Raw genomic sequence first — 23,637 nt, 5'->3', positions numbered from 1 at the left:
TTCAAGTTTGAGAAATACTGGAGTAATGGAGAGAGAGAGAGAGAGAGGCAAACAGGGGAATGTTAAGAGCTGAGGTTTGGAATTATGTTAGCGCTCTGTGCCTCAGTTTCTCCATCTGTAAGGAGAGGGCAGTAATATGACCCACCTTTTAGAGTCGTCGTGACGACGATACGGGTTAATATACATGAAGGGCTTAGGACGATGCCTGGAACACAGTAGTGCTTAACAAGTGTTCCCGTTACTTCTGACGTCAGGAGACAGGGCTGGCCTGCCACCAACTAGCTGTGTGACCTCATTAACCTCAGTGGCTTCAGCCTCGTCGTGTGGGCCAAAGGAGATTATTTTTAGGTGGGTCTGTGATTCTTAGTAAAGCGGAATTTTAGATATCCCAGCAGTGACCTTTGATAGAACAGAGGAATGAAGCCCTTTAATGTTGAGACACTCAGCAGTTACATCTGAGAGTTTCATGAAAGCTCAGAGAGAAGCAGCTCCACCAGCCCTTGCTCTCCTAGTAAATCAGGTTTTAATTTTGAAGTTTAATTGTGTATTTTATATTTTCATAAAACATGGAAGAGATTAAACATACGTGTGGCTAGGTTTTATTTCGCCACATATACGGCTGTCGCTGTGAAGCAGCCAGCAAAGCGCCTGTTTCCTACGTTACAGCGGGAGGCGGGGCTGGATGGAAGGGAAGCCACAGCAGAGAAAACAGAGTAAGTAAGTCCCACCCCACCAGCCAGTGTGGCTTCAGTAGAGCTAGCGCTCTCCTCTTGGTCTGGGGAGAGTGTCATTGAAGGAAAAACTCCTTGAATGCTTTAATCCTGTGACACACAGAGAAGAAGCCAGGCTTTGGTAAGAGCTGGCGGGGTTGCTTTCCCCCTGTGTGTAGACCTCTGTGCTGCCTAAGGAAGAGCAATGATTCTACACCCTAGCTCTCCTCACCAACCGCCTGGGCAGCTCTGAAAACCCCACGGCCCAGATCACACACCAGGCCAACTAGGTCAAAATCTCTGGAAGTGGGACCCACCCCGGCACCAGTATTTTTTTTTTAATGCTTTCTAGGTGGTTCCAACGTGTAGCCAAGGTTGAGAACCGCTGAGTTCAGGGTCTTATCTGGGCAGCCCCGTATTTTAGTGGTGGCTCAGCACGTGAACTCCGAAATAGAAGAAGAATCCAACAGCAAGATATCTGTCTATAGGGCCACAGAGGGTCATGGGATGAACACTCAATTACTCGGCTCTCTTTGAAGAGTCTGGAAAGAAAGTGAACCGTATCACAGAGGCAGTAGCTTAACTGAAGTGGTCAGGGGATTGGAATCCTGGCAGACCCGAGTTCAAATCACAGGATCTGGGAGCCTGTGCGCTACGGGATCATGAGGAAGCTTCCCAACAGCCCACAGGAACGCTAACAGTGTACTTCAGGCTGCCAGCAAGGTTGAGGGTCTGACCCACGCAGGACAGCCGCGCCCAGTGAGGCAGCTGTGCCTCCAGCTGAGTTCGGGAGCGCTGCCCCCCATCCCGCCAGTGCTGGGGCTCGGTTCAGTGCTGGCTGCCTTTCAAATGAAGGCTACTGAGCCCGGAAAGCTACACCTGACTGATTATCGTTTGGAACAAAAGCTCCACGGCCAAAACATTCTACCCCCCAAGAATAAAGGCAGAGGATCAAGGGACACTGCCTGCTCTGGCGATCGGCCAGTTGTAGCGAGAACCAGCCCGCTCTCCCGGTGCCAAAGGGCAGGGACCGCATCCGTTCCACTCAAGAGTCCTACGAATGGCAGAAATGGGGAAAAACGTGCTTTCCGGCGAGACGAGGGAGTCAAAGAGAAGCAAAAGGCCTTTCACAGCCCATTTTCCACAGACGCACCTTGATGAGGCCTCTCTCCTAGCTGTGCTGGGCAGCACAGGACGGCCCAGCGGCCCCGGCAGCCCCAGTTCCCGCGGGAAAGGAGGATGCTGGGTGCTGACCAGCCACAGGGCTCCCCCTCCACCTGCTTCCTAAGAGCAAGAAATCAAATCCTGTGGGGTGACCAACCCCGGGGACACGGGAGCCCAAGTGACAGGAGCTCCCGGAGAGCTCCTGAGGTCATCTCTGTGCTGGGTTTCACGAAACTCCTGGGGTTTCCCTCCAGGAAGGCCTCCTTCCCTCCCTGCACCCGGAGGCCTTCGGAGCACAGCCGCGCCCCGCACGTGCCTCCCCGAGCAGGGGTCCTTGGTCGGACCTCCGACACTCCTCTGGCCACACGCACGCTGCTAAATCTCAGACTTATGGGTTCTGGATGGCCATGGGAGGCCTTTTAAAAACTGTTGCCAAAGGGAATTTCATCCATGGTTCTAAACCATTTAAGGTTGGGGTAAAAACTCAATCTGTTCAGAGGTTGGGAGCGGTCGTATCCACATAGGGAGAATATATAGTGAACTCTCTGCTTCCCAGAATAATTAGGGAAAGACGGGGTTTGGAGGAGGAACTCCCCTCAGGAAGCAGGAACGGGGATTTAACCCTTCACATATCAAAAAAACCGGGCCCATTCAAATCCAGCATCCCTGTACGATCTGTATTTTCACCTGTATCACTGACAGTTCATACGCTAAACGCCGAATGGTCAGGGAAAGTAGCGCTCTAGCCTGTAGCCCAGCATCATACACAGCTAAGTGTTTTAAAATACTGTCTGTCAACAACTGTGTGGTTTTCCGTCACTCACCATGTGTGAGCTCTGGGCAGTTTTTCAGGACTTCCCCATTGCTCTATTGTAAACAGCTGAGGACCATTGGAACCTAGACAAAAGAAAAAGGAAGAAAAAGAAATGCTAAGAGTGCTCAAGGCAGTAGAACAAGACGAAGGAGGGGCTGAAGGAAAGGGAGGGGTGGGCAGGGCGGGCCTGGGGGGTGAGCCTTGGGACACCCTCTGTGGCTGGGACGTCACAGTCAGTACTTAACAACGGGGGGGGGGGGGGGGACGCAAAGGGTCTGCACGACCTCAGGACACAGACTCCGTGTCGCCATCAGAATAGAATCGCACCAAGCTGAACAGAGCCGACACAATAACGTAAGGATGTGCAGACAACCAAAGCCTTTCAACCCAACCCTGGAAGTTTAAATTTAAAACTACTTCCGGGGGAAAAACTGAACCGTGATGACCTTTAATATGTCGAGCAGAGAGTGACTTTTTCATCTATAGTAAGCCCTGAAGAATTCTGCCTCGTGGAGGGGAGGAGTGCTTTCAATGCTCAGTTTACAACCACATGGCTGATTCTGCAAAATCTAGTTGTTTTTTGAATATATACCAGAAAACAAAAGAGAAAGAAAAAAGAGACCAATCTTATGGCTCACTGTATAAAAACAAAAACAACCCCCTGCTTTTATATACAGGTAACTGCACAGACAGCTGAGGTGATGGCACGCTGCCCCATCTCTTTCCGTGACGTATGTCTGTTGGGTCCAGGCGAAACCCACATGGCTAGAAGCCCGGGAGGCAGAGTCTTCTGGGGCCACAGCTGATGTCTACTCACGGTGGGAGGACGAAGTCTAATGGTACCCTGCTCACCGTAAAGTTCGGCAAATCCATTCATAGGGACTCGGGACGTCCCTGTGACAAACTGGAGTAACCGGATACGCTTTTCAGCATCCATCAGCAGCACAGCCTATGAACGGAGGCAGAAGGTCATTACGCTCATGTAACACGAGGCACGTCTGCTGCAGTGCAGATGGGCAAAACGTCATCTTATTTATAGTGCAGTGGGAGACCTAGACAGTTGACTCTGCAAACTTTTTTTTTTTTTTTTACGGACATCACAATACCAGCCTCTGCAACCTCAGACTGAGTCATCACAATGTCTCGTTCTTCTTCTGCCAACTGGTCAAAATAAGTGGTAAAAAAAAGCACACTTGGGACTTCCCTGGTGGCGCAGTGGTTAAAAATCTGCCTGCTAATAATGCAGGGGAGACGGGTTCAATCCCTGGTCCAGGAAGATCCCACAGGCCGCGGAGCAACTAAGCCCATGTGTCACAACTACTGAGCCTGTGCTTTAGAGAGCCCGCGAACCACAACTGAAGCCCGCGTGCCACAACTACTGAAGCCCGTGCGCCTAGAGCCCGTGCTCCGCAACGAGAAGCCACTGCAATGAGAGGCCCGCGCACCGCAACGAAGAGGAGCCCCCACTCGCCGCAGCTAGAGAAAAGCCCGCGCACAGCAAGGAAGACTCAACACCGCCAAAAGTCAACTAAAAAAAAAAAAAAGCACACTTGTTGATGGCACCAGGCTCATGTTTCTGTATGTGAGGCCTGACGGTCCCCCTGAGCCAGTTAGAAATACACACAGTTTGAGAGGGGGAACCCAGGTTACGAGGCAGGATATTTGACTGTAGCTAAATTCTCTAAAGACAACATTTTAGAAAAAGAAAGAAAAACAGAGGCCAGGCTAGGCTTCTGAAATAATCTGTGTATCTTACATATCTGAATGATTCTAAGAATCGAGTTGGCTTCACTGGTAAAGTTACTTGAACTGATATTAAAAAAAATATATCCAAAATCAAGGCTGAGTGAAACTTGGACTAAGATGTTAGGATCTGAAGATTCTGCTTTACTTCCTTTTCTCTCTGCTTCTCTGCTGCACTTGAAATATTATTAATAATAGACATTTAGAAATTAAGACAAGGTCAATGATTTCTTATTTCTATAAGTAAATAATCAGCGCTTTTTCCCCTGTAATTGTTCTTTCAAAGTCAGTTTACTGCCCTCCTTTGGACCCGCTCGTTACTATTTCACTTCTCTTCTGCAATGAAAAGGATGTAAACACTGGTCTTTAGAGAGTAAATCAGATTTCATTTGCACCTTTGATTGAAAGATGTAAAGATCAAAATGTTTGTTGGAATTAACAAAAAAAGTTGGGAGAATGGTTTTTGAAACCAACATGGCATCTTGGAAAAGTCAGCCCCAAAGCATGCTTTTGCCCTGAGAAGCCTCCCATTCCTATTCCCACTCTGGAGGACTAGTTCTAATTCTTGAATCCAATTATCTATCTTTCAGGATCGTCCTACTCAGTGGTTTCCTCAAACAAAAGCACTTTAATAGGTGGTCGAGGAAGACAGTGTAGCCTATTCAAGACAGCCATCCACCACAGTTACAGAAAAGCAGCGGTGAGGGCTGCTTCTGACTCGGCGGGCCTCTTCTCTCCCCCAGGAGGCCAGGTACCAACACAGCCCCAAATGCAGCAGCAAGACCACGGGAAGACAGCACAGGACCCGGACTCTGGCCTTACCTTCCAGAACCACTGAATCACGGGGTGGTTTGGGCAGTAGCCGTTCTTGTAAATAGAATGTTGTCGCCAGTCGTTCACATCCACGTCGCCAAGGCCGCACATCAGCAACTGGGAGGGAGATGGACCAGATTTACCCAGAGGTAAACAGGGCACACCGTGAAAGCCGAAGAAATACACCGGAGAAAAGGCCTTTTCTCAGTGCCGGCATCACATCACGTGCAAAGCAAGATAAGCCAGCGACCCATAAAAACAAATGCAGGGGAATACGTCTTCCACATCCTACCTGCCTCTGCAGATCAGAGACTGAGGGGTAACGAGGGAGACCTGACTCTAAAGCTTGTACAGGCCACCACGTTTCATGCTGGAAATCAGAAGTCCCAATCAATCACCTTCCCCGCCCCTCAAATCGCAGCTCGGTGCTCATGGATTTTCTTACGCTCCATTTACATCTGCTCTTTCGTTACCCTGGCTGTTTCCTCTTCTGAGAGGTTATCTGTCTCAACAGTTGAAAATAACCTCCCCACCCACAGTAGAATTAGTGCTTTATGACAGCAAGAACTCATCTTCCCGGACCAATCCACCAGGTGAGGGCAATCACCTCACCTGCCTGGTGGCCCACGGCTGCAGACCTGTCCTAGCGCTATAATCGCAGCTCTGACTCACCAGTCTTGGGTCCACTTTTCTTATCACCTAACCCTCCTAACAAAGGAATGATACTCCCACAGAGGCGCCAGCGTACAGTGGAAAAAGAACGAATCCAGAGGCCTGAAAACCGGGTTCATGGGCCTGTGACGAGACCCTGTGAGGTCATTAACCCCTCCCTGCCTCAGTCGCCCCACCTGCCAAACAAAGGGCTTCCTCTACGTGATGTCTGTGACGTCGTCTATCTGGACGTTTCCATTTTAAGGTAAAAGAACAAAAGCCAGTCTACGGGAGACACGTCACTGGACAAATGGCCGGAGTCCTGTCAACAGCCTCTCAGCAGACAAAGCCTTCCTCCTCCTGTTTCTCTCAACATAAGGCGGAGAGACTCCTTTGCTTTTCAGGTTCCAAGTTCTCATCCACACCGACACAAAGAAGCTGGCACCAGCTACCATGAAACCACCTCCTGCCACTACCTTCTTGCCTCTGCTGGGCTTTCACTCCACAGCACGGAGTTCAGGGTCTTCCACTTCGATTTCACGGAGCCCCCTGCTCTACAGCCCCTCGGGGTCGCCCACCCCCCGGCCGAGTCCCCATTCGGCTGCCACGGTGGGTGCGTGGAGGACCGGGGTCCTCAGCCAGCCCCACCCTGGGAGCAGGGTGCTGCCACCCCAGCTCCAGGCTGTGAACCCAGCTCAGCGGGCCTCCCCCTGTCTGCTGCGTCCCTGATCTGCCCTCTCCCGGGCAAGGAAGCTACAGGTGACTGTTTCTGCTATCCCCTGGTCCCTGATCGGCAAACAAGCAAGCCCCTAAGAGACCCGCAGGAGAATTCACCTAAGCTTACTCGCTAGGACATTATGGATCAGAGAATACTAAAATACCAAGTTGGGAAGTAATGAGATACTTTAAAAAAATCTCCTTTACACAAAATGTTTACAGTACAAACCTCCAGTTCATTTTCATCAAAAATTTTAATCAAATCAATAGGAAGCAGTTCCGTGAATCCCTGAAAGAAAAAAAGAAAAGCACTCTCAACACCTTTTTCCTCGAAAGAGACAAATTTTACAGGATGAACAAGCTTATTTTGGTTAGCCAGGAAAAATACACTGTTCACTGATGATTTATATGACAGTATTCAGTAATTTTAGTTCAGATAAAAACTGCAGAGTCACAAAATAAAAGTTTAAAAAGCAGTAGACTCCAGAAGATCCAGGTACTTGAGTAATTTTTGAAGTGTTATAAAAATATGGGTTGCTGAAGGCAGGCGGATTCCAAAAGCCACTTATGACACATTGCTGTGAGTCAGGGTGTTCTCAAAGGCACAGGCCACAGACGCGCAAGCGGACCATTTAAAAATAAGGCAAAGATGAAATACGAGAGGAGGCGGTGTGATGGGTGGAAAGGAGCCAGGGAGCACAGACAGCCTGCCCCGGTCCCCAGGCTAGGCACCACTGACTAGTGCAGTGACCTAGGACGGACGCTCCGTGTCGCTGGGCCTCGCGTGTGGCCAGTTTCTGAAAGTGTGATCACCTGGGATAGGGCCGGGTAGGTTTCTCGTGTAAATACAGTATGAACCCTGCTGTTCTCCGGCGCCTCTAACTCACACATTTCACCCTAAGTCCTGGAGTTTTTTTGAGTGTTCTGCCTGGGCTGGCGCTATATTCACCATGAGCAGGTAACTGAACTGGGGTGAACTTGAGAGAGCATCGCCCAGCGAGAACCCTGCATCGATCGGTTCTTGTAATGTGCAGCTGGGACTTGTCCGCTTTAAGTAACTAATATCCATTATCAGGATTTAAAAAGGAATTGCGCTTTGGGTCAAAGGGAGCCGGTTTTTAAAATGAGGAAGCCCCTATTCTCTGCGAGGGGCCTCCCTCCTCAGGGGCCTGGGAGTATCACTGACATTAAATACTTGGGTCTGAGACGTAACCACTTCACACTTTAATAAGGTGAGGAATCATTCAGGAAGCCACGAGGAAAGGGCAGGGGATTTAAAAAAAGAAAAAAAAGTTCAACCAATGAGGCGGAAGGCATTATCACGGAGGGATGGCGTGACTGGAAACTGTCCCGAGTCCTCGCATTTCTTAGAACCCGTCACTGCAGCAAAAGGCAGAGATGCTCCCAGCCTTCCCCGGGGACCACCAAAAGCTGCAGGATGATGGTTCTAGCCTCTGTGGGGGAACCTGCCCTTCTGGGTCAAGTCTGTAAAGATTTCTCTTTAAAAACAGTTAAGGCAAATTAAAACATAAGAGCAGCAAAACCAGAAAACACTGACCAAAAAAAAAACAGACGAAAAGGTGGCAGCGCAGTGGCTCAACGCTCCTGCCCTGGAGACTGGAGATGCTGTCAGCAGCGCAGGCCTGACGTCCCTGCCCTGGGTCCCACACCCATGCCTGTCTCTGGGGGTGTGATCGCGTCTAATACCCTCCCTGCCCCCCAAGGAGGAGAACCGTCCTCTTTCAACCTAAAGGCACAGGCAAGACTCCCGGAGAACACGACTTACCTCCAAGAAGGCGTTCATTTGCTTTTGGACCCTGTTCACGAATCTCCACTGGATGACTAGGCTGTGGGAGGAAAACGGACAGCCCTTAACCATGTTGCTCATCACTGGTGTGCAGTTCTTTCCCCCCAGCTGCGACTGCTTCTCGTTAAGCGGGGCGGGGAGGAAAGCCCGACGGCGGCCAAGGAGAAGGAGGGTATATGCTGTGGCACACGCTGCTCATTCATGGACTCTTTCGAGAATAATGAGCACATGTGGAACCTAAAATCTCACTGAGGATTTCAGAAGAAAGACTGATTTCTTTTCTCCCCCCAGATCGAGGCTTCGTTTTTCAAAGCTGCTTTATAAATGTGACTGTTTGGAGAAAAAGGGAAAATGGGGTTTGAACACATATGTATATGGGCATAATGCGTGCACACACACACACATATGTGCACACCCACATTCATGTACAAACATGTACATATTTTTAAGGGGAATACCCACTACAACGTATTTTATCATATGATAATTCATTCTAGTATTCAACGTACTGATTTTCAAGGATGACATATAATTTATCAGTACTTTACCACGAATACTTTTATACCAACACTTGGAGGATTAATGGTAAAACCTCTTTGAGTCACAGACAGCCACTGAAACCACATTCCCCGTGACAATATTTAGTGTACAGCAGAATTTACTGCCAGGTGAATCCACTTTGGATTCCACCTAAGGCATTCTGTCATGAAATAGCACAAGGACCCTGTCATGAAGGGCTCTCACATACGAGGTGGCACCATGGCAACGGCCCTCGAGGACCAGGCTGCTGCCCACTCACTGCTCAGGATATCAGGTTTTACTGGCTGTGCTGCAATCACCAGCCCGACAGCCTACTTGCACCAGAGGATACGGGTGGCAGGGAGCAGCCGGGGATTTCTATCCTCCTTTTTGCAGTGAAGCTAGTGGAGGCGCCCCGCAATTTGAAACCTAAAAGAATTAACTGCAAAGAACGACGTACAACATGTATCACAAGGTGCAAATACTCAGTCTTTCAAACCCAGTCACCCTGGGGTGTTGTTAAAAATCTATTCGAAGTCTACACTTTCTGAATGAAGACAACGGTGCCCGTCAGGACGTCGTCTGCTTGCTGAGACTGTCCAAGCTCAGCACAAGCGCCAGTTGAGGTGAACAGGCAAGAAATGTAGTATCTTACTTCTAGTTTTTGATTAAGTGTAGCAAGCTTTCAACTTGCAAGTGGAGAAGTCCACGCTTTGTCAGGGTCTCTAAGTAGAGACGCCAGCACTCTCCAATTCTTCCTGATTAGAGAGGAGAGTAGGTTTTTTTCTTTTTTTTGGCAGATGCTAAGGAAGGATGCTAAGATCCTCAGCCAATTCTCTGAATTCAAGTCCTGTGATCAACTATGATGAGAGAGGACGGAACCCGGCTTGTTGAAATGGAGTTCTGAATGCAAACAAGGAGCCCAGGGCATGGCTGTAACTCACTAGATGAGCAGAAACTAGGATCCGGGAGCCAACCACCGTTAACGCTGACCTCGTCCCTGTCCGAGGGCTAGCAAGGGCAACCTGGCAATCCTTGGAAGATACCAGAACGGTGAGCTCGAGGCATATGTATACACCAAAGAAGAAAATGTAAGCTGTCCAACTGTACCTTCTGCCCAGTACAGACCCCTAGGGTTACCCAACAGCTAGATTTCCAAAGGACTCAACATTTTGTCCCACCAAAGGACGCTGAGATTAAGAAAATTACAAACAGCAGGAACAATTCTTCATGTTTGCATGTGCTGAATTCTCCATATCCATTTTAACTCTTCTCCTACATTTTCATTATGGAAAAGAGGTCAGGAGAGAGATGGAATATGTTCTCTTCGGTTGTTCCCAATTTTACCCCAACCGGCTGTCGACACTGCTCCATTGTTGTAATTCTCAATTTTAGATGAGATGCCCACAGGCTCCTAGAGTATTTGCCAAGTTACTCAACAGTGGCCCCTTTCTCTCCTCCCACTGCTCCTCTGTATGGCAGCAACACGAAGTCATGACACAAGTCAAACTTTGCATCCCATAATTCAGCTTCCTATTAGGCCAAGCCAGAAAGGAACTCATACTGTTAAAAGTGTGTCCATAATCCGCATGAACTGTTCTGGCAAAGGACGGCAACCGAACATGCTGTTCAATTTAATAAAAGAAAAGGCTGTAAGTAAGTGTGTACGTACTCAATGTATTCCCTTTTGTTTTCATTTGTTACCATTATTTCTGACCCATTGGGCTTCAGATCCACTTGATATGTCTGTAATTACAAAGATAAAACAACATCACCATCATGAAGTTACTCTGCATATTATCACTGAGTAATAACGTCTTACTGTAAAAGGAAGATAAGTAAAATTTATTCAGAACTCTTTCCCAGCAAATGGGCTCTGTGTCCAAGAGAATGTCTAACGAGGCTTTTAAATTGTTAAGATGCTACACACTTAAAGATGTTATCATTGAAGGCAAATTATTTTACGGTTATTTATGAGTTTTAATTATTCTTCATACATTAGCAACAACGGAGAACAACAATTTTTCCATCTGCTATTGACTTATCAAGAAATTTAATTATCTTTAACAGAAAAGATAGGATACAACCATCAAGACTGCAGAGATCCAGATTTGTTGCTGAAAATTAGATTTTATAGCCATAAAAAAAAGATATGTGGAATTTCTTTCAAAGGAGCAAAACACAGGGACTTAAAAAAAGAAAGATGCTGAGAAAGTCAGGCTGAGGTATGGATTCACCTGCCACCCCTGGGAACCCCAGGCTTTGATGTGCATCCAGACACCACCTCCTGGCTCATCAGCCCCGAAAGCCCCCCCCCTCAGAGTGAGCCAGGAGTGAAAAGAGCAAAGCAGCTGAACTCAAGGCACAGCCTTCTCCTCTGCTCTGAGCCAGCCCTGGCTTAACATCAAAGTGTATAAAGCATTAAGTAGCAAAAGGGAAGGGAAGGGAAGGAAGAGGCCTACTGACCTAACAAATAAAATGTTTACTCTCATGGAAATTCCAGGGAAATAAAAAGGAAAAAAATACCACTCACAGCTCCCCTATTCAAAGGTAACCACATGTGTGTTCTGGTGGGATTCCTTGTGGTCTTTTTTCCCACATCCACCCAGCTACATCTGAGAGGAAGCCAAGCCAAGCCTGAGGGAGAGGGTTCTCCAGAGTAAGCATCCAGGCTGCATCCATCACGAGGGACACAGATTCAAACCTGCAACAGATCTCCTGCTTTGGCAGAGGTCCCTTTTCAGGGACCCCTCCCCAGCCCTGCCACACACGCGCGGGACAGATGGCCTCTCTGGCCTCAGTATCAGATCCTGTTCCTCTCCGAACGTTTTCTCTGATGATGCACTTGATTACTGTTCCTTTTCACATGGAGACAGCCTTTTCAGTCAAAGCCCACTGATCCTCTGTCTCGGCCCTTCATATTTTCTTCTCTGTCCTTTTTTCTTGTTATTCAGGAAGGGATCTCGCTTCCCTCCCACGTGACTGAGCTCCACTTTCCACAACATCAATTCAACGTTTTTACTGTCTGCAGTACGGACTTTATTTTTTTATTTTTTAACATCTTTATTGGAGTATAGTTGCTTTACAATGTTGTGTTAGTTTCTGCTGTACAACAAAGTGAATCAGCTGTATGTATACATATATCTGCATATCCCCTCCCTCTTGCATCTCCCTCCCACCCTCCCTATCCCACCCTTCTAGGTGGTCACAAAGCACCGAGCTGATCTCCCTGTGCTATGCAGCTGCTTCCCACTAGCTATCTGTTTTACAGTTGGTAGTGTATATATGTCCATGCCACTCTCTCACTTCGTCCCAGCTTACCCTTCCCCCTCCCCGTATCCTCAAGTCCATTCTCTATGTCTGCGTCTTTATTCCTGTCCTGCCCTAAGGTTCTTCAGAACCAATTTTTTTTTTTAGATGCCATATATATGTGTTAGCATATGATGTTTGTTTTTCTCTTTCTGACGTACTTCACTCTGTATGACAGACGCTAGGTCCATCCACCTCACTACAGATAACTCAATTTCATTTCTTTTTATGGCTGAGTAATATTCCATTGTATATATGTGCCACATCTTCTTTATCCATTCATCTGTCAATGGATATTTAGGTTGCCTCCATGTCCTGGCTATTGTAAATAGTGCTGCAATGAACATTGTGGTACATGGCTCTTTCTGAATTATGGTTTTCTCAGGGTATATGCCAGGAAGTAGGCATGGAGGGAACCTACCTCAACATAATAAAGGCCATATATGACAAACCCACTGGCAACATCGTTCTCAATGGTGAAAAACTGAAACCATTTCCTCTAAGATCAGGAGCAAGACAAGGTTGTCCACTCTCACCACTATTATTCAACATAGTTTTGGAAGTTTCAGCCACAGCAATCAGAGAAGAAAAAGAAATAAAAGAAATCCAAATCAGAAAAGACATAAAACCGTTACTGTTTGCAGATGACATGATACTATACATAGAGAATCCTAAAGATGCTACCAGAAGACTACTAGAGCTAATCAATGAATTTGGTAAAGTAGCAGGATACAAAATTAATGCACAGAAATCTCTAGCATTCTTATACAGTAATGACAAAAAATACGAAAGAGAAATTAAGGAAATACTCCCATTTACCACTGCAACAAAAAGAATAAAATACCCAGGGATAAACCTACCTAAGGAGACAAAAGACCTGTTTGCAGAAAACTATAAGACACTGATGAAAGAAAGATGATACAAACGGAGAGATATACCATGTTCTTGGATTGGAAGAATCAACATTGTGAAAATGACTATACTATCCAAAGCAATCTACAGATTCAATGGAATCCCTATCAAAGTACCACTGGCATTTTTCACAGAACTAGAACAAAAAATTTCACAATTTGTATGGAAACACAAAAGACCCCGGATAGCCAAAGCAATCTTGAGAAAGAAAAACGGAGCTGGAGGAATCAGGTTCCCTGACTTCAGACTATACTACAAAGCAATGGTAATCAAGACAGTATGGTACTGGCACAAAAACAGAAATATAGATCAATGGAACAGGATAGAAAGCCCAGAGATAAACCCACGCACACATGGTCACCTTATCTTTGATAAAGGAGGCGAGAATATACAATGGAGAAAATACAGCCTCTTCAATAAGTGGTGCTGGGAAAACTGGACAGCTACATGTAAAAGAATGAAATTGGAAAACTTCCTAACACCATACACAAAAATAAACTCAAAATGGATTAAAGACCTAAATGTAAGGCCAGACACGATAAAACTCTTAGAGCAAAGCATAGGCAGAACACTCTATGACATAAATCACAGCAAGATCCTTTTTGACTCACCTCCTAGAGGAATGGAAATAAAAACAAAAATAAACAAGTGGGACCTAATGAAACTTAAAAGCTTTTGCACAGCACAGGAAACCATAAACAAGACAAGAAGACAACCTCAGAATGGGAGAAAATATTTGCAAATGCAGTACAGACTTTAATTGCTACTATATTTTTACTCTTCTTCAAATCTTTCCCTCCTGCCGGGTGCCCCCTTCCGGCTGCTGTCTTCCATTCCATCCAGCTGCCCCCCGTGGTGACCTGCTCCTGTCCTGTGCAGGTCATGGCACTTTTTTGAAGATATTAAACAGTTCCACTTAGGGAGTGGGATGGGAGGTCTCTTATAGTAAAACATCTTTAGTTCTTTGACATTTATTTGGAGGTCTGTAAGCAGTACTCATTTACACTTTTGTAGTCGATTACCTGGGGGTCTGTAGTCAGTATTCATTTACACTTTTGTAATATTTTTTAATAAGACAGTTTTTCTTTCTCCCCCCATTTACTCCTCAAAGATTGTCTTGCTGTTCCCTTCCATGATGAGATTTTTCTATCAGATCCACACCAACTGACAAGTTAATAAATCCAAGCCCGGTTCTGGATTTTGAGAGGCTTTCAGTACAGTTCAGCTGTGCTAGAACAGAATGTTTTCTGGGAGCTGCAATTTCCAGAGCTACGGAATGAGAGGGTCAACCACAGATGAGACAGGGTGGGGAGGGGAAAGGAGAAAAACATTTCTGGCGCCTCCAAAAGCAGCCCCTAGTGATGGAAACTGGCAGAATCAGCCAGCACTGCTGAGCGTAGAGAAACGGTTCTTATCAGTGCTGGTGGTGAGGGTCTAACTGGTCCAACCTTTTGAAAAGACAATTTGGCAACAGGGGTCAAGATTTTAATGTGCATATGCCTTTTCATAATAACTTCTCTCTTAGGACTTATACCAAGAGAAAGAAATTGGTCAAGTGTACAAAATGTATATTCCAGGATTATACTCATCGTACTGTTTACAGAGTGAAATACTGAAATAGCCTAGATGCCGACCACTGGGGCACGGTTAAAAAAGGTACAGTCTATGAAACGGAATTTGGTGTAGCCATTAAAATGGTATTTACTGACACGGAAAGGTACCTACAATATATTAAGTTAAAACTGTATACACTGTACAATTCCATTTCTGTTAAAAAGATAAAACCTTGTGTGTGTGTTTACAGAGAATCATTCTGGAAGATACAAATCAAAATTTTACTCGTGATTTTTCTCTAGGTGGTAGGAACTATGAGTGACTTTAATATGTGTTTATTGTACTGACTTTATTTTTATTACTAAGATTAATACTTTGCAATCAGATAAATAAAATTGTTTTTGAAAGGAAAAAAGAAAACATAACAAGACCGGACCATACTCTCTGTGCTGAGTAAGGAATCGACGGCTGGGGCAGCCGTGGGTCACATGGTTGATTGGGGCTCACGTGTAGGTCACATGGTTTCTCCGGGTAGGCAGGGAAGGGGGCCTCCAGGCCTGCTCCCTAAGCTGCTCCCTTAGAGTAAATCCTCCCCAAGCCCTAGGGGCCTCTCAGTCAGGCTTCCGCTGGTGTTCCACCCCCATCTCCCTCTCCTCACACACCACTTGTGGGCTGCTGTTCAAATTCCACTTTTTAAATTTTTTTTTGGCTGCGTTGGGTCTTCGTTGCTGCGCGCAGGCTTTCTCTAGTTGCGGCGAGCGGGGGCTACTCTTTGTTGCGGTGCGCGGGCTTCTCGTTGCAGAGCACGGGCTCTAGGAGTGCTTCAGGGCTTCAGTAGCTGCAGAACGTGGGCTCAGTAGTTGCGGCACGCAGGCCCTAGAGTGCAGGCTCAGTAGTTGTGGCGCGTGGGCTCTGAGGTGCGCAGGCTTCAGTAGTTGTGGCACACGGGCATAGCTGCTCCGCGGCATGTGGGATCTTCCTGGACCAGGGATCGAACCTGTGTCCCCTGCACTGGCAGGCGGACCCTTAACCACTGTGCTACCAGTGAAGTCCCAAATTCCACTTTTTAAATATAGTTCTCGTCTTGTGTCTGAACTCCCTCCTCAAGGACCCAACATGAAGACACTAACACAGCGCCAGGCACACAGAAGGGGATTAATAAGTGCTCGTAGAAAAAAACTGCACTTTCTTGAAGTCTCCTGGCCCAAGTATGAACTCCTCTCTCTTCTTCGTAAAGACCACAAAGATCAGAGGAAGCTCCGGGATGCAGCTCTCACAGAACTGGACCCCTCTTCCGTGGCAAGTGACAACTTCAGATTCACACACATCTCCCCGATCTTCCTCAGATGCTTTATGACAAATGTCTGAGGAGTTCACGAAGAAACTGTCTAGGTCAAATCGGGTATCCTGGGCCCAGGCAGAGGAAGGCCTGACTGCTTCTGCTCGTGTTACTGGGCGCTGTCCTCATCCTCCCCAGCCTCTCCCAGCGGCCGGCCCACCTTTCTGCTTTCATGCTTCCTGCAGCTGCCACCAGCCCCACTTCCTTCACCTGGTCTTTGAGGAACTACCTCCTCACTGGGGTCTTGGTCTGGTTCTGTCCAGCCCCAGCCACGACCTCGCTCTGCCTCTCACCTCTCTCTCCTTCCTACTTCCAGTTTCTGCCTCTTCCCTTATCCCTCTCCCCAACTCAGTGCTTCTCAGCCTTTTTCCCCATTAATTACCCCCCAGGAGCCTTTTTAGACCCCCCAGTTGCCCCCTCCCTCCCACGCAATCTTACCAAAGAGACCCACGGTGCACCGTGTTATGTTCTGTGGCCCCCTTGGAGGACCACAAGCCATTGTAATGGCTGAGACTTCCTGTCCTCCAAGACAAAAAGTTGTCCAGTTTTTGCCCCCTAGCGGTGTCGTCTCCCCCGTTGAGAATGCATGCCTTCACCCAACTCAGGCCAGGTCCTCAAGAATTTTCCGACAGGCTGCTGCCCATTCTCTTCCCCTCCCTACTGCACAGCTTCTTGGAAGTCCACACCGCTAGCGCCTCTTCGAAGCAACCAGATCAGGTGCTGCCCTGCTGACTCTGCAGTCGGGAACTTCTGCTTGGCGCAGCTCTAAAAGGACGTCTCCTCCTGGTGGGGCATGCGTGTGCAGGGCTGTACGTGAGTGTATGGTTGATTCCTTCTGGCTGGCATATGACGACTGTTCAAATATTGAAGTCTGTTCATCTGAAACATTGCTAGTAGGCCCCAGAAACCAGCAGCTGCGGATTCTCACCAACCAGAAAAAAAGCAGACTGGAAAAAAGTGGCAACAGCTGCAATTTCATTACATGAAGTGACAGCTGCCACCGAACGTCACGGCCTGGTATTTCTAATCATGGAATGAGAAAAAGAGAGCCTAAAAGCACTAAGGAAGGCCGACTGCACGCACATTTCACTTCTGTGGTAACTTCACTCTAGTGAAGAAATGACTTTATCTTTTTGCACAAGGAGGCGTGGGCTTCCTCTTGGGTTAGAAAATGGCAGTGCACGGTCAGCAGTTTTGCAGAGGGCTGGGGGAGGGGGAGGCCTGCACAGGCCTCTTGCTGATGTCCACATTTTTGGTTCAACACCTCTATTTTGAGTGTCTACCCTGTACCAGGCACTGCCAGGTGGTGAGTGCACAATGGTGAGCAAAAGGCAGACCCAGGGCAGCCATCAGCGAGACTGAGTCTGATGGGGGAGAGAGAGATACTAAACACATAACCATACAAATACATGCGAAGTCACTTATGGTACCTGCCATAGGGAGGCACGGAAGATACTCCGAAGTACTGTGGTCCTGGGTCAGAGCTAGCTTTGTCTGAACTGACGATGGGAGTGTGTTCCCCACTGAAGGAATGGCATGTGCAAAGGTCCTGCGGCAAGAAGGAGCTTGGTGTGTGCAAGAAGTCTCGTGGGACCAGACCCAGAAAGCATGAGGGGCAGCACTGATGCAAAATGCACCTGGAGATGAACAGGCAGGGCCCAGCCACGCAGGACTTCATGAGGCAAATTAAGGACTTGGGTCTTTATCTTGACAGTGATAAAGTGGGAAATCTCTGCATGTTTTTAGCAGAGGAATGGAATGATCATTTCACATTCTGAAAAGACCACTCTGCCATTGTAGGAGGCCAAAGGGGGATATAAAAAACCAGTTAGGAATCTACGAGAGAAGATGGTAGCTTAGGCTTGGGTACTGTCGGTGGGACAGACAAGGAGAACAGAGAGAACTGAAGAATAGTCGGGAGTCAAAATGAACAGGGCCTGGTGACGGACTGGACGTGGGAGGTGAGGTCAATGTGCGGCTGCCTAATTCACTCTACGTTTCCCCCCAGAACGCAAAATAGACGTGCTAGTTCCTCGCTAATCAGGTTCCGCTCTCTGAAAGGGAAAGCCCGTAATGTCACAGATAGGGCACCTCATCATTATCTTACCCATCTCGTGAGTCTGTTTTGATGTGACCGCATTTACTCTACCTGATTCAACCCAAAGTCAGAAAAACCCACATCAAATGAGGGGGTCTGAGAATTGTTTTTAATGAACCACAGACGTGAGCTATAACGACCATCAGAATCTTTATTAGAAGTCTACTTAAAAATGCAAACATCTTGTTTGGTTTGTACTTATTAGGTGGAAACAGTCACATTTAACTGTAACTAAGGAAGGTTTAGTCTGCTTCTAACGTTGGCATCACTAATGTCTTCTGAACTGTGTTAAGTTAGTCATATGGATTTCTACAAGTGGATATAATATAAAGAGACCTTTTTCTTTTTTGCATTTGACACCCAAGACTGATTTTAAATCTTCCTTAGTTCTTTATCTCTACTCCTCCCTACATGTGTTAAAAATGCAAAGAAGACACAGTTCTAGGACGGTTAGCCATGTGTTATCCTTTGAAAATTGGCAGTTAAGACCCTTAAATATGTCCAGCTTAAAAAAAAGTCATTGCAATTCCAATTATTTTGTTGTCTCACACTTGGAGCTTCCATTACTTATAACATTAAAAAAAAACCTAGGCAGCATGATTCATTCCTTTGCTCACTAAGCATTTAGCAGCCATCGCTACACACCGGGCACTGGAGAAACCAAGGAGACCTCAGGGGGCTCACAGCGGGCGGCAGGCCGGGGATGGCTAGAGGACAGAGCATTATGGCGGGGGAGGGGAGGATGGGTCGGCAAGGAGAGGGTGCCACGCAGCCAGTGACAGGGCACGGGGCGTCCTGCGGGACGCCGAGGCAGGCACCCCATGGCTGTGAAGGTGAGAGGACGGAGGTGTTGGGAGGGAAGGTAGAGGTGGGCAGCGAGGGGTCCCAAGCCGTGCAGGAAAGGTTTTAATTCACACTGAAGTGCACAGGCTGGCCAGTGAAGAATGTGTGTCGAGCAGAAGAGTTACAGGTCCAGGTTTGCTCTTCAGAACCACTACATCCGGAGCATATGTGTGGAGGCATCAGAGAACGGACTGGAGCGAGGGGCGATGTAGGGACCAGGGAGACTGCTACACGACACAGCCAAGGAACCGGCAGAGCCTCAACAAGGGAAGGGTGCAGACAAGGGGAGCGATGAGCAGGCTGGGGCTAGAGGACGCAGTGACCGGCTGGACACGGAGGGAGAGGGACGATTCCAAGGGGACTCCAGTTTCAGGCCGGAGGGGAGGGTGTGGCCACTGGTTAGACCGGAGTGGAGACGGGGGGTCGGGAGGAGGAAGTGGCTTTTTCAGTTCGGGGACCTGTGGGTCTTTCAGGAGACACGGCTCGGGAGGCAGCCGAAGCAGGGGGAATCTGGACGCTAGAGGAAGGGTGTGGGCTGCAGGTAAGAGGCTGGCGGTGAGCAGCGCAGAGGGAGGCCGCCCAGCGAGCGAGGGCAGGACAAGGAAAGAAGTGGGCAGGGGAGCATCGGCGTCACGGGGCCAGCAGAGCAGCAGGGCTTAGGAGAGATGGAAGGAGAAGAGCGGAGCGGGGTGGGGAGTGGGGAGAAGGGGTGAAGTGGGGGTGACTTGCAGGGGCTTCAGGGGAGGGAGCAGTGGAGGAAGGAAGCAGACAAGGGCCAGAATCCATTTACATTCAGTCCTGGGCAGGGGGGCCACCGCTAACCTGGAGGGGACAGCTCTGGGCGTGGTGCAGAAGAGATCTCCCTCCCCCACCCCACGACAGGACTCCCACAAGGACGGCAGTGTCCATCGGTCTGTGAAGGTTTGGGGGCATGAAACACAGTACGGAGCGAAAAAGGATGGGGAGGGCAAAATGAGATTCTTAATGGACTCGTTGATGATTTCCATTAATCCCAGGGTCTCTCTCATTCCTGGTGCCTCAACTCAACCGACCAGGAAGGAAAGAAAACACAGGCTCCCTGAGACCCACCCACTTCTGGGACTCACACGAGTGACGGTTTCCTGGCCTGAGCGGATGTAACAAGTGATTTTGGTGTGTGTGATCACGTTCCTTCACAACAGTTTTTACCCCACGTGTCATTAATTTCTTTGTATCCAGCGGCACCAGCTTCTTTCTTCTAAGACTGCGAACCCAAGAGGGCAGGGACCCGATTTCCTTACCTCACCTATAAAACTGAGCACAGCATCGTGAAACGGCAGCCAACGTGAGCACACTTTTTGGACAGCGGAGCCAATCAATGTCATGTTCCATTAGCAACCCTTAAAACGGGCTCCATGGTCTCATGAACGCCAAGGCCACGTACACTTGGTCTGGTAGATGGGAACTCTCTCTGGGCTTTTGTGAAAGGACAGGTACCAGGGGTTGGATAATCCTGAGAAGTCCTTCCCAAAAGCATCGTTATCACCGGGGGACAAATGAACCAAAGGTCTCAGGTTGAAGACAAACACCTCCTACAGAACTTTGGGATGATGATGAGAATTCCAAGAAGGACTTTATCTTTGAAATTGATCTTTATGGTCAATCCAGCCTTAAAGACAGTATTGGTGCAAAGCAAGAAGGAACGTTAGAAAACCCTGAGCCTGCTGAGCCCCCAAAGACGAACTGCACCATGACAAGGGAACCATTAAAGCAGAGGGAAAAAAACCAAGGCCCCCCCCCCCAGGCATCACCTACTCCTGGTCATGTATTTATATCACTAAGTAAACATTTACACTATTTTTTTGAAGTATCTAAATTTTAAAACCAAGGCACAGGGCTTCCCTGGTGGCGCAGTGGTCGAGAGTCCGCCCGCCGATGCAGGGGACACGGGTTTGTGCCCCGGTCCGGGAAGAATCCCATATGCCGCGGACCTGTGCTCCGCAACGGCAGAGGCCACAACAGTGAGAGGCCTGCGTACCGCAAAAACAACAACAACAACAACAAAACCCCCAAAAAACCAAGGCACAAACATTCACATTCAGATCTGCTTTAGAACTGAGAAGTAGGTGCTACTTCACACACCAGAGGCCTCAGAATTTCTCTAACTTTGCAGGAAGAGAGGCAGCTGTGATTGGGACTTGGCTTCCTGGCATGACAATAAGATACTGATACAATCACATGATAATTAGCAAAGACTCAAAGAAGCAAAGACTCTTTGAGAGTCAAGGCGGAGCTGGTGGGGTTACCCACACGTACCTGCCCAAAGTTTTCTTCATCAATGCAAAACATAAGGTCCAGTTCAGTCGGATCGTTTTCTAAGATCCATTTCAAAGAGTTGTAGTATTCACTATCCTACAGAAATGACACAGAAATTAAAATTAAGCATTTTTTCCCAAAATACACACTCACTTCTTTAAATAATTATGTCCTTTAAATGTAATTCCATCCAGAATCTCAAGAAATGCCTGAGTCACTAATATGTTTCCAGCTCTACCCCAAACCTTCTCTTCCACTTTAATTTAAAAATACAAACTAAAAAACTGCTTTGGTAGTAACAGGGGTTTGTAGTTGGATCCTGTCCTCTGTCAAGAGGAAGCAGCCTGCTCTGGATGGCCGTCATAACATTACGGAACTGAACATGTAGAGATGAACATACTCCCCATCTTTTAAGAGTGAAAATATCAGAGGAAAGGAGGAAGGATAGAGAACGCTCTACCTAAATACCAATGGTTTCAAGTTGTGCCCCTTCCTGTGCTTCCAGCACCCTCTGCAAGTCACTGTGAGCAAACAGGAAGAGGCTGCCCTGGCGTCAAAGCCCAGAACACAGGCCCCGAGAGCCTGGACCCCTCTGTCTCTTGGGCAGCCCCAGGGGTTCGACGAAGACCAAACAGAATGTGTGCACCGACTGTCAACATGGCGAATAAAATTACCTTAGACTTGGAGAGAGATTTTTATACTCCTAGCTTCCTCACCATACAGGAACAAAAGCATAAAGCCTACGCTACAGGTAAGAGCTGAAGGGAAGGAAACTCGACACGGGTACCATGGATACACAGAGCTGCCCGCCCGGGGAAAACCCAGCTCAGTGGACTTGTGTGCACTGCTGGCCTTCTACTCTCCTTCCACACCCAGAGGATGAGCTGTGAGGGAGGGGTACACGGCTCATATACCCAACTACACAACACGTACAGTCAACACGGCAGCGAGGCTGAGGGGAGGAAGATGCTTTCTGACTCAAGTGACAGAACGTGAAAGCAGAGCTGCAAACACCCCAAATGGACGAAGATGCTTCCTGATGGCCCCGTGTGTGGCTGGTGAATGGTGAGAGGTGCGAGGTGAATGGCGGGAGTACAGGTAAATTAAACGAAAGACGGAAGCAAAAGTATACCAGGAAAAGAGCATCAACTTTTGTTCTTTATAGAAAAGCCTTTCAACTCTAAAATGGTCAGCCTAGATTAAATAAGTTAAATGCAGCACGAAAACCCAAATCAAAAGTTAGCAATTATTTTCTAACTTTTCATTCCTCTCCTGCACTGTAGTGGTCCCTTACTCTTCTTCCGTATCTGGGATGAGTATAAATAGTCTTCCCTTCATCTACTGTTTTGGTCTGGCTCCCTGCCATTCTTTGAGGTCAGAAAACAGAGAGATAGCAGATGAACCTCTAAGTGTGCAGTATTAGCAGTTTTCCATGGAAAGCAAGGGCAGCAATGAGGTCTCCAAATGACCCTTGGATTTAATTTGGTCAAACCAGTTCCGAGTAAGCAGAGGTAACTGAGATGTGGGTGTACCCGCCCTAAATACCACGACTCTAGGAAATGTGAACAATGATTTGCTTATTAAAAAATTTAGGGAGATCAGTCAGCCTCTTGAACAATCCCTGTTGTCCATACTGAATGGCGACGCCCATAAAAATTGCTGTGACTACAACATGGTCTCAGCTGCCTTCCCATAATGCACAAGCTGCTGGTGCGGCCCGCGGGAGTGACCTCTGTTTACTCACCACAGACTCCATGTCATTCAGAGTTATCTGCTTTCCCAGCATCATTTTGTAAAACGGTCGAATGAAGAAACCTAAAACGCGGTGAAAACTGAGTTAGTCTCAAATCTTTGACGATGCTGTGCATCCGAGCATGAAATAAAAGATTAACCTGCTTTCATCTGAATGAGAGACCAGGACAGAATAATTGAGGGTTTTCTACAGTAAGATGAGGGCCTGGTTTGGGGCAGGGTTGGGGGAAGGGGTTTAGGAAGGCACCTCCTGACACAGGTGCCCCCGGAACCTCAGTCCTCCCCCTTCACCCTCAACTCCCATCCTCAGCGCCCCCTCCAGGTCTAACCAGCCACCCTTGCAGCCCGTTCCCGCTCCCACTGGCTTCAGTGTGGCCCTGCGGCTGAGGCTCAAAGCCCCTGCTGTCTGGGGGGTGAAGCCACAGAAGGGAGTAGGGGCTGATCTGACGTGCAGCGTGTCTGCTCTGCCTCCAGGGCCGTTCATGGTCCCGGGAAACAAAGACACTGCTGGCCACACACCTGGGGGGCATTCGGGCTCTTCTTCTTGCAATTCCCGAGGACACGGTTACCTCCTATCTCCTTTTGCAGCAGGGACCT

The 23,637-nt window shown here is 47.9% G+C and overlaps 1 protein-coding gene across 1 annotated transcript in view; it reads right to left on the bottom strand.

The window, feature by feature from the left end:
• Positions 1 to 23,637, bottom strand: part of NEDD4L (NEDD4 like E3 ubiquitin protein ligase) — a 338,877-nt gene that overhangs the window by 8,462 nt on the left and 306,778 nt on the right. The window contains exons 24-31 of the mRNA XM_089895250.1: positions 23,033 to 23,103; positions 21,289 to 21,384; positions 10,611 to 10,684; positions 8,399 to 8,459; positions 6,842 to 6,901; positions 5,254 to 5,361; positions 3,541 to 3,637; positions 2,699 to 2,771 (exon numbers count right to left, since the gene is read on the bottom strand). Of these exons, the coding sequence (XP_089751376.1) occupies positions 2,699 to 2,771; positions 3,541 to 3,637; positions 5,254 to 5,361; positions 6,842 to 6,901; positions 8,399 to 8,459; positions 10,611 to 10,684; positions 21,289 to 21,384; positions 23,033 to 23,103 (640 nt within the window). The remainder of the gene's footprint in view (positions 1 to 2,698; positions 2,772 to 3,540; positions 3,638 to 5,253; positions 5,362 to 6,841; positions 6,902 to 8,398; positions 8,460 to 10,610; positions 10,685 to 21,288; positions 21,385 to 23,032; positions 23,104 to 23,637) is intronic.

The sequence above is a fragment of the Delphinapterus leucas genome, chromosome 14 (assembly GCF_059928025.1).
Source record: "Delphinapterus leucas isolate spDelLeu-1000000601 "Yukka" chromosome 14, BTC_Dleu_Yukka2, whole genome shotgun sequence".
Lineage (NCBI taxonomy): Eukaryota > Metazoa > Chordata > Mammalia > Artiodactyla > Monodontidae > Delphinapterus > Delphinapterus leucas.
The sequence above is the reverse complement of the archived record's forward strand: the minus strand, read 5'-3'. Positions and strand labels throughout refer to the sequence as shown.